We start from the raw sequence: 11,758 nt of genomic DNA on the forward strand, positions 1-11,758 counted from the left end.
TCTAACACACTAATTGGGCATCCACAAATCATCGTATCTAGTGTCAGCTTTGAACAAGGTCTAACATAATCAATACCTAAAAAAGAAGGAAATTCTTCTCTAACACACTAATTGGGCATCCACAAATCATGGTATCTAGTGTTGGATCTTCCATCCATTGATCACATAGCTTTGGCTAAGCTTGTAGCCACACGAACAACAGTAATCCAATAATCAACAGTTTAGATCGCATGATCATGAGAGCACACTCACAGAGTGGGGGCCACACTGTCTCAAAGGGCTGGACACATGGTGCCATCACCCACTAATTGTGGGTGGGCCCTACACGCCTCACCATCTATGAATGTCCAATAAAATTATCCACACAAGTGGGCCATCATTACAACATCAAGATGAATGTTCATGATCGCCTCATAGACACTTGCGCTAATTAAATTAATTAAAAAAATTCAAAATCTGGAAATTTCCCAAAAATCATGATTTTCCAGATTTGAACTATTTTTGTTTCACTAGGATATGGGAAATTTTGAAATAAGAAGTTACTCGGGCATTAAGGAATCTAAAGAGAGAGAAGTGAGGAATAAGGAAACACGAGAGAGAAAGCCTAGGGATCACCATCCCTCTCTCCCCAACCAATGTCCTTTCAGACGCAAATCCCAAGGATGGGAAGAAGCTGTTGACGTTATCATGGGCCTCGCATGGGCCACCATCTCTCCAAATTGAGCATACTGTTGGAATCTACTCCTCGTGGTCGTTCCAAACAAGCACCATGTTGATATTCTCCTGGTGATATCTGTCTTGGAGATTTCATGAAGGCTTGAGATTTGAACAGATAGATCTATGCATGTACAACATAATCTCGACTACTATGGGTCGTTTAGTACACTAGACATTAGTGGAACTATCAAGAAGCATAAAATCCTTACGATACAACCTGAGAACGGTTTTAAAATGACCCACCTCTAATATACCGCACAAATATGGAATTTTAAAATAAACAAATCCAAGCCATCCATCACCCATCAAAACCCACCAATCAACATAATTAAATATGCTGTACACGTCCACACATTATTGGTGGATTAAATCACCGCCACAACCATGTGTCTAAAATGATCAAATCTTCAATTTACACCATCGGCAGTGTGGTAAAATTGAAACAGATAGATCTCCCAATCCATATGTTAGATCACACAAATTTTAAACAATTGTTATATTCCTCATCATAGGTGGAACAATCTGGCTAGTCAGCACTACGAATAGGCGCACCCCATCGGCACGATCAGAAATGCAGAAACAAATGTACATCAAAGAATGGGATTGATCTGATACCAATCCAATGGGCGGATTTTAGAAATGCAGCGGAATAAAAGATTTTCAACATCCAATTCAATCAATCAATTAATTAGGATCATTGTTGAGATATGACCGTGCTTAAAAAAAAAAGTCTAATTTAATTAGACAAACTTGACGATGAGCCGTCGATCGAATGCCGCTATCATCTCCCAAGCAAGGGAGTCTCTCCTAGATGATCTATTCCAAGTGGAAGGGATGGAGAGCTTTTGGTCTAGATCTTAGTAATGGCCAGATCCGACTCTTTTGAGCCATTGGTGAGATGGGCCACACAAGATGTGGACATGTGGTGATGCTCTCTCTCTTTGCTCTAGCTTAGGACATCCCTTTTGGGGGGGGGAAGGTGTGTACGTCGAAGCTCTCTCTCTCCCCTCTCTAGAATAAGATCTTAAATAGGAGTTAGGGTTGCAGTGGGATGTACTGCATATGGTGCTCCACCTTACAAAACATCTGTGTACCCTACTGTGAATGATGTCCATATACCTGTCTAATATATGCACCCCAACTGTTTGAATCCATTCACTATCAGTGTTTATCATCCCAGGCAATGCCCATGCCACCTGGGGTATGAACCACTTAAGATTCAAGCATTAGATGTCCATTAAGTGCGTTTTAAAACAAATCAATGGTCAAAAATGAAAATCAAAAATTGAAAAACTTTGGTTAAAAAATTGAATACCTTAGAGGTTCCGACCGACCTTTTAATCACTTGCCGGACCATCCAAACCATAAGATCACCTACCTATTCATGTGTTATTCATGTCTAGAGCTGTACATGAGTTGAACCAAGTCGAGCTTGGCATAACTTGACTTGGCTCAGTTAGTAGTTGACCCTAGCTCGAACTCAACTTGGCTCGGTCCTCGAGCTTGACTGTCTAGCTCAACTCAGTTCGGTCAGCAGCTCAGGCCAGTTTGAGCAGAGTTCGAGTCTACGACATTTTCTCAAACACATGGAATGCAACTTCAATTTCTCAGTATGCAAAACAACAGCAACAATTTGCAGGCATTTCATCAAACACTCGATAGGTAGCATCAAAATCAAAATACAAGGGTAGTTTTATCATGTAAATTTTTTTTTTTTGTACTGATTTGTTTCGTATCATACCTTCCTCGCCACCAGTTGATCTTGTAACGAATGTATGCACCTGAAACACCACTTCGTTGAGTCATTTCATCAAACGATTGGTGAGCAATGTCAATATCAAAATAACTGAGTCACCGAACTGATTCGATCCGAGTTCAATTCGAGCTCGGACAAGCTCGAACTCAACTCGAAATTTTTTCAAGCTCCAAAAATCAACTCGGCTAGGTTCGAACTCAGTTTTGAACTGAGTCAAATCAAGCTTTTTTCGAGTTGAGTTGAGCGAGTTAACTGAGCTAACTCGGTTCGTGTACAACCCTATTCATGTCCCGGGAAGATATAGTGGATCCCTTGTTGGATCGTGTGAACTTCGAGGACCCTTATGAAGAAACCTAGCTACACCTTACTTTTAGTGGCTATGCAGAAGTGTTGATAGGAGAGCTAAATTATGGTCAGTTAGGGCCTCTCCATCTGCACATCCTTAGGTCATGGGGATTTTGATGGAGCCTGTGCATTCACTAGCCTATTCAAGTTTGGGCATGATGGGTCTCCCAGTCTTGATGCTTGTAAGTGATCCATGGCATTGCTAGTGACCAAAGGCTTAATCACAGGGATCATCTATGGCTCCACTTACACAATCATGTGGGGTAGGAAAGGAGGCGATCTGACACCAAGTTGACCCCAATGGGTGGAGACTGTCTATCCTAACACCAAGCTAGTCCCCTTACATGAGATGACCATCCAATGAGAATACGGTTATACTTAGGAACCTACATGGTCATGGCTATAGCAATGGGATCTATGATACACTGGTCTCCCTTGACTACCAAGCCATTGTGTCCAGTCTCTAGTGCCCAAGAGCACCAGAGGTGATGCCTCTAAAACCCAAGCAAAGATGTTCCATGAGAGTTAATTAAGAATAATGAAATGCATCATGCCATATAAACGGTTTTGTCTAAAAAAATTATGCTATATAAACTGGGTCAATGTTGGTTTTCTCGGTCGTCTTCAAAACCCCAGCAGTAAGTGAACAAGCTTTCATAACTCTTCTCACCAACTCAATCCAAGCTCTTGTAGTCTTCCTGTCATCCTTGTTATGAGCAATTCTGCTTGGTAGCGATTGCATATTTTGGCAGCATTTTCACCTGATTGTCCCCAGGACTGGATGGTGGAAGGTGGATGTCAGGTAGGGAGCTCGCTGTCAAAATTTTGGCAAGCTAACATGAGAATGAATCTTGTTGCGTCAAAGATACCCACACACACACACACACACACACATGGATGAATAAATACATCCCATTTTCAACAGTTAATGGTAAAATTGAAAGACAGTAAACACATGGATGTCCTTTTTTTTTTTTCTTTTCCCATCTATTTATCCATTCATTTGAACGTTTAGCTTTAGATGTGTGCAATCGTGAAAGATTGATGAAAACACACATTAATATTACTTCAAGAAAATCCTTCTTTAGAAACCGTTAGTTACTGGTAGAAAAAAGGAACTATAGTTGACTGACTTGAGCTGAAAGAACAGATTTTCTTAAACGTCTGTCGATTTTTTAGTTTATATCTCATAATTAAGCAAGGTCACCTTGATTGATGGTAGCTCCAGCACGTGGTACGGGAGTGGGTATTTAGTATTGCTACTTCTGCACGTGATATGATAGGTTTAAGATCATGTAGGTCAATCCTGGACACACTTAAGTATCATGCAATATAGTTATATGTACAGACTGTCATTGCAATTTAAGTATGAAATGATGAATGCTATTATTTACAAATTCAATATACTGATTAGGCAACAAGAGCCTTAATTTAGGGGGCATCATGATGCAGGACAACTAACCACTTGCTCTAAAAGCTCGAACTGATAGACCGCCCGCATCACACGGGTCTCACCTCACACGAGTCACCCGCCTCACATGGGCTGCTCACCTCGAGTATGCCCCCACATTCCACAGGTCACCCCACTCGAGCCCAGTGTGAAAATGCCTATGCATTAATCACCCCCGGTGAGGAGTCTCGAATACAAGACCTCTCGCTCTAATACCATTTTGATGCATGACAACTAATCACTTGCTCTAAAAGCTCAAACTGATAGAGCATGGCGTATCAATCCCTTTATCTCATAGCCTAGGCCCACTTCCCTCGGCTGAGCCCCCATCATGGGCCCCACATCACATGGGCCAACATCACATGGGTCTTGCCTTACACAAGTCACCCGCCTCACATGGGCCGCCCACCCTAACTGTGGCCCTGTATCCCATAGGCCACCCCACTCGAGCCCGGTGTGAAAGTGCCCCTGCATGACATCAAGATAGTTATCCAGATTGCAAATGACCCATAATCCAGGTCACATGAATTGGAATGGAAAACGTAGGGGCTTCATGATTTAGTTAGCTTTGTAATTAAGCATGCATTATATAGTTTGTTCTAGGATGGGCCTCATTTAATCATTTATACATGGTTAACTTCTCTATGTTTCTGTTTCTGCAGGATCGCTGATGCAGAGGAGAACTTGGGGGAAAGTGAAGTGCGAGAAGCCCATCTGGCCAAATCCTTGTTTTACATTAGAATCAGTGACAAGGTAAAACCTCAGAATGATATCCTTGGTTTCTTAAGAAATTACAGAAAATATTTTGACACCTTGTTAACTCACTGCTGTTGTCCACAGGAAAAGGCACTGGAGCAACTCAAATTAACAGAAAGCAAAACGGTTGCTGTGGGTCAAAAGATGGATTTGGTGTGTTACACCTTACAGCTTGGATTTTTCTATATGGATTTCGATCTCATCTCTAAGAGCATTGATAAAGCTAAGAAGTAAGAGATGTGACCTTAGAAAATCTTTAAGGCTGCCTTTGGCACTATCTTTTGTTTGTAAAACTCGACGTTGAGTTCCTTGTCTGTGTATAATGGCAGCTTGTTCGAGGAGGGAGGTGATTGGGAAAGGAAGAATCGTTTGAAAGTTTATGAAGGCTTGTACTGCATGTCTACCAGAAATTTTAAGAAAGCGGCTGATCTGTTTCTGGATTCTATATCTACCGTCACAACCTATGAGCTTTTTACATATGATACCTTCATTTTCTACACAGTCCTTACAAGCATCATATCACTGGACAGGGTTTCACTCAAGCAAAAGGTATATCGCTTTTTCCACTCCATGGGGTCTTGGTTTTTCATGCTGGGTATTTATCTCTAATGGTAAAACATGGCAGGTGGTGGATGCCCCAGAAATCTTGACGGTGCTTGGCAAAATTCCACATCTCTCAGAGTTTCTTAACTCTCTTTACGGATGCCAGTATAAATCATTCTTTTCAGCATTTTGTAAGTACATTATCAGTAGACAGTCTAGTAGTCGTAAACAAAGAAAGAAGTGTTTTGCCTCTTTTATATGGTGATAATTGAGTCATCAGGTAATTATATGATCCTCATGTCGTAAGCTGGTACAATTGGGCCCATGATTCAGGACAGTTAATACGATATTGTGGATGGCCCTTGCACCAAAAGTTCCCCTTCGATGGGACAATCCTGACCCTTCGGTTAGTGGCTTGCATATAGATGGTTGGAAAAACAGTATGCTGCAATGGTCCACATCCAATGGAACATTGGATGGCCAGGATCTTGAAATCTGGTGATTTTCATTGTACGGTCCATCACATTAATGGTCTGGTTCACTGAACTGTGGATCCACCTTGGTATACTTGAAGAGGCTGTTCATAGCTTTGGTTGGAGGATGATATAATTACTCTGAGCAGACAATCAAACTTGTTGATTGTAATAAACCTATGCAATAGACTGTTAGATGGTGCTTGACTGTAATCAACCTATGTATTTCATTGCGCCCGTGGGAGTTTGTGCTCTCATTGCCAGTCCCCAGCCTGGATAAAGGAGGGTGGTTGCATTAAGTAGGTGGCCAGTGTCAAACTTATGCAATAGCCTTCGTCATGAATCTGAAAAATATGACAATCCAAAGACCTATGGTCTAACTGAAGGTTTGGCCCTTGATAGAGTGGAATGGCAGAATAGGATTCATGTAGGGGAACCCAATTAGCTGGGATAAAAGGCGTAGATGATGATGATGATTTATTTACTAATACATAACATCACTGAGTTGAGAATTGCTGTGCATTTGGTATTATAAGTCGTTTAACATTCTTTTGTGTTGGATAGTATGCAGCTGGTTTGACAGAGCAAGTAAAATTAGATCGATATTTACGGCCCCATTTCAGATATTACATGAGGGAAGTCCGCACCGTAGTTTATTGTCAGTTTCTGGAATCTTATAAAAGCGTGACCATGGAAGCAATGGCAAATGCATTTGGAGTGACTGTGGACTTCATTGATTTGTAAGTATGATTATATCTGTGTAGGACATCAGTTACTAGACTAATTGGTTTATTTGGGGTTTCTGGAATTCTAGGATCAAGAGATCTGAAGTAGGAAACAGTTTTAAGGGTTCATTTGGTTGATTATGCTTTTGGTGGCAGATAGGATGCACTCCACTCAATTCACTATTGTTTGCATTCTAAACTTGCTACCAATTTGAGGTAGAAAAAGTGTTTTTTGTGCCCCAAATGCACAGCGGAATGGTTCCTAAAGATTACCCGATACTGATTTTTGGTTAGATCCAGACGAGCCTAACTTCTTCGCCACATTAATTGTTGTGCATTTTTCCTTGGAGGATATTTGATTAGTTTATTCTGTTATCTGCGCCTTGCCTTTTCAGGGAACTTTCTTGTTTCATAGCGGCGGGGAAACTTCATTGCAAGATTGACAAAGTCGCCGGTGTCTTGGAGACGAACAGACCTGATGCGAAGAATGCTCTTTATCAGGCGACTATCAAACAAGGGGACTTCTTATTAAACAGGATCCAGAAGCTGTCCCGTGTCATTGACCTGTAAGATTTAAAACCATTAGTCCCTTAACCATTAGCTTCCAGTTAGAAGTTTGCCTAGAAACATTTTGGGGGACCGAGGAAATGCTGTTTGTTTTGTTTTGTTCTGTGATCTTTAATACATTTTAGTGAATTTTCTCCCCCAGAAGGTTGGATTTAATGCTGATGCATGTATATCATACATTTGAATACATGGGCTTTTAAGAACGAGCTAAAATATTGGTTCAGAAGTTAAGTTTGAAAAGCAATAAGGTAGATAAAAACAGTGGCCAGAGGGGCAAATATCACGTGTAGGTAGAAAACGACATCCTTGTGACCTTAACTGATATATACAAAAACAAATGAGAAAGTAAAATTGCTATAGTCATTGTGACTAATCTCTTTCTTGGCAATCTCTTGGCCTGGGAATTTCGCAGGAGATTTTAATATTCTGACATTTCTCAAGAGAGATTGGGAAAATCTCACTGAAAGTAAAGTATAAACATATTTATTAGAAATTAATCAGTACTTTTCAAAATATAAATATAGTAAAAAAATGAATTACTTCACTTCTAAATGTTTTTCACATAAATAACATTATAATTTTGCGATAACATCGTGAGAAACTAAGAACATCCGAGATTATGAAAGTCCCGATTTGATTAATTTTCTGTGAGAATATCATTAGATTTCAAAATGTCAGTAATCTTTGTCACAAATGGGTATGGTTTCCTAATAGAAAGGTAACTTGAAACCATGTAATCCATCTCTACAAGAAGAATTATAGGGTCCTTGATGCATAAGGATATCTCTGTTGGTGCATCGCATGATTGCCCCTTCTTTACAAGTACCTTTGTTGAGGAAAGCAGTTTATCATGGGGGTTTTACCATAAAAGTCCTCAAGAAATCTGATTTAAAAGAAAAAGGCATTTGACCAATTTAGAACCCTGAAATGCCTTTTTGGAGAGTGAAATGACCAAAATGCCCATCATCTGTTTTTCTTCAAATTGAGTCCGCCATTGTAGGGCTCTCGCGCTGTGTGCAGGTGGCAAATAACCTGGCAAATAATGTGAATTTGGAGGTGTTGTGGTGATGTACATGGTTTTATACAGCGTGGTTCGCCTGATGATTGGATTGGCCTGATCTGGGGACATCTAGTTATCATGGTGTGGTGTAACTGTTGGAAAGGTTGGATGTCATACATAACGCATAGGCCCAACAAATGCTTGATTACACACAAAAGAGTATTTTGGTCATTTCACCCTTTGAGAAAGATGGGTTGGGGACTGAAAAAGTTAAAGCCCTTTGGGAAAATCAGAATCGTGAGGATCTTTGCTGTAAAAACCCCACTTAGAAATGAAGGTTTGTTTTTTTTTTTTTTTTTTTTTTGTCCGACCTCCCCCCTTCTGACTCTTTGGATTAGGAGAAGGAATTATATGATCCTTGATATGCCTCAGATATATTTATTTATTTATTTTTGTTTTTTGGTAATTGCGTGCAAGATTAGAAAATCATAGCAATCCTCCAGTTCTAAGTAGCAATCAAAGGGTCTAGGTTGTCCTATCAGGTAGATTTTTGGGCAATTGCCTATCAAGGTGGGGTTCATCATATCAACGGTCTGGATAACTTAACCATGGCTTCTATGACAAATTGAAAATGATATGAATACTTCCTGAAGGAATAATCCCAAAGTTAGGAAGAAGAAGATGACAATGCGACTCTGGTAACCCTTAGAAATGAAACGAATCTGAAAATCTCGATGGATGGATACTTCTAAATGTCTCGAAAGGAATTTTTATTTATTTATTTATTTTTTTTTTTTTTATTTTTTTTAAAGAAAAAAAAACCCACTATTTTTCTTGATGGATCATCTCTATGTACAACGGCTAGTGTCCATTGCCCTGATGGATCTTATCTTCTTTGTTTCCTTTTCCCCATTTGGTATATTTTAACAGAACAAGGAGAAACTAGGGGAGAAAGGGTTCTGCGGTGGACAATCCATCCTTTTCCAGTTTTATTGTCCATTTTAAGCTTAGATTTCCATAGATTTTAATATTTTGTCGTGACATGGCTCAGCACAACAGATGGATCACAGTGGGCCCTTCATAAGTCTTGGTTGCTAGGGGCTCCTAAGGCACGCATTGCATGCGGCTGACACTTAAAGGCACAACTTACATGATTCTTGGTTGCAAGGGTTCCTAAAACAAGCCTTACATGTGAGCGACACTAAAAAGGCAAGCGTCATAAGTCATGGTTGCAAGAGCTCCTAAAATGCGCAACACTTAAAATGCGTGACTTAGATTAGGGTTGCAAGGGCTCTTAGGCACGCCTTACATGCGCTTACACTTGAAAAGGGAGGAGAAGATGGGCAGATATGTGATTTGTGTGGGCGTGCCAGAATTGAATGTGCGGCTCAATTCAAACTGAACAACTATAACCCCAAGTGCCAAGATAGACAGATACGTTGAAATCGACCGTATCTAACGAAAATTGAATAAGATTTGGTTGCCTATTTAGCCACTTGCATGGCATTGTTTAAGATAATCGGGTGATAATTAGAGAGTGAGGTTCATCCTCTAAAAATAGATTACACCTCTATATTCCGTATAAAAAAAACTTGCTTGATACTCGAACTAAATCCAACGTATGAGCATAGACCAGAATTACAACTAAAGTTAACTGCTTGATTATTGATACCGATTATACTATAGAATGTAACTGACAGATAATGCTAAGAAGCACAAAGTAAATAAATGATAGATTTGATTTAGTTTGGTTGGTATAAGATACCTTATTTTGCTAAATTTCTTATTATTTATAGTCGTAAACTGACCATATGTATGCTTCCCATGTTCCAACGATTGCCATAACCGTTTCAGCATGACTAACCTTCTGGACCGACCTGTCTTGTAATCGCTATAAGCTTCCTTATTGATCTCAAATACACCACGCAACCTTCCTTATTGATCTCAAATACATCATGCAACCTTCATAAAATTACACATCCCTCTCCGATTGACTCTCATGAGAACATATAAAAATACGGTACAACATTGCCCCCCCACGTCGCTTTACCTATAGTAAAAGGTGAAAGCAACATATGACCCCTCATAAATGTGGCCGTTCTTTAGGCCACGTGGCAATGCTTCATTTACCAGGCATGATCGAGAGAATTCTGAATGACAGTCATGTTTTTTTTTTTTTTTTTTGAACAGAGAGATTCCTATGAAGACACGTGTACAAGCATCGTACTATACGAGATCATGATTATGTCTTAATTAATGCACCTAATTTTAGCTAATATAAACCCTATTTCAACACGTTTCTCGGTTCTCAAGTTCTCTTCCCCGTTTCTTCATCTTCGAAACCCTAACTTTCTCATTCCAACGATGGCTGCTTCCTCATCCTATCTCCCTAACATTCTAGCAAGATGATGTAATATATATATTAGATAATCTTTCCAAAAAGTTCACCAACGAAATCTTATTCAAATCGCTGATCGAAGGCTATTATTGCCTCGACCCCGCTTTCTTTGCTGAAATCGAAGTTGATGAGATTTGTCCATTGGACCATTTCTTTCCAAATTGCCTTAGTGAGAACATGCTAATCCAATTGCAATCAATTCCAGATCCTTCCAATGCCCCCAAAAACTTTGTGATCCTGACCAAAACCCTTGCTAAGATGGTGTGATTGGTTTGACCGCATCATTGGACAATATGAGGCTTCTTGGAGAGAGATCAGCATATACGAATGTATTAAACTGTCATTGTTTGATTACGCACCAGATCCCCCTCTTCTTACAACATAAACATTCTGGAATCCGTCCACCAACACTTTCTTTTTCGGATGCGGCCCCATGAGTTCGATAATTTTGGATGTCTGTTCTCTTACCCAGTTTCTTCCTTTTGGTGGAGCAGTTTTTCCAAGCTTCACTCATGCTGAAGAAAAACATTTCAGCAATAAGGCCGACAAGGCATATTCTCATTTCATGCTCGCTTACCGTAACCATGAAGGCTGAGTCGAGTATGAAGAACACACGACCTTCTTACTGCTATGGATCTGCCGTCACTTTCTCCAAATCACCAATAAGTATGTTCAACTGGCCGAGGCACTTGCACAGGATAGAAAATTAGCACTTGCACCCTTTGCACTCAGCCACTTATATACAGGCATGTATGAGCTAACCAGCAAGGCTCTATTTTATAGTGGAGGACCATTATGGCTTCTCCAAATGTTGTTATATGAGTATTTTCATTCTTTTTTTTTTTTTTTAGCATTTCCCTACTCCTGATATCATCTATACCTCTTACAATCATCGCAACATTCATTTTCTCCAAGAAGTCTGTATGTTTTCTACATATATGGACTCTCTTTTCTTTCCTCTTAATGCTGGTAAGTGTTATCGCACCTTTACTCCTTTCAACTTGAAAGAGTTTGGTTCAACTTAGCTC

The 11,758-nt window shown here is 39.9% G+C and overlaps 1 protein-coding gene across 1 annotated transcript; it reads left to right on the forward strand.

Annotated features, from left to right (window-relative positions):
• The first annotated feature begins 2,922 nt into the window (after positions 1-2,922).
• On the forward strand, positions 2,923-7,563 carry LOC131247086 (26S proteasome non-ATPase regulatory subunit 6-like). Its single transcript, XM_058247526.1, has 7 exons — positions 2,923-3,000; positions 4,872-5,021; positions 5,109-5,254; positions 5,354-5,573; positions 5,650-5,758; positions 6,612-6,780; positions 7,161-7,563. The coding sequence occupies exons 1-7, from the start codon at positions 2,923-2,925 to the stop codon at positions 7,333-7,335; spliced, it is 1,047 nt and encodes a 348-aa protein (XP_058103509.1). The 3' UTR covers positions 7,336-7,563.
• The last annotated feature ends 4,195 nt before the right edge of the window (positions 7,564-11,758 follow it).

This window comes from Magnolia sinica, chromosome 5 (assembly GCF_029962835.1).
Source record: "Magnolia sinica isolate HGM2019 chromosome 5, MsV1, whole genome shotgun sequence".
Lineage (NCBI taxonomy): Eukaryota > Viridiplantae > Streptophyta > Magnoliopsida > Magnoliales > Magnoliaceae > Magnolia > Magnolia sinica.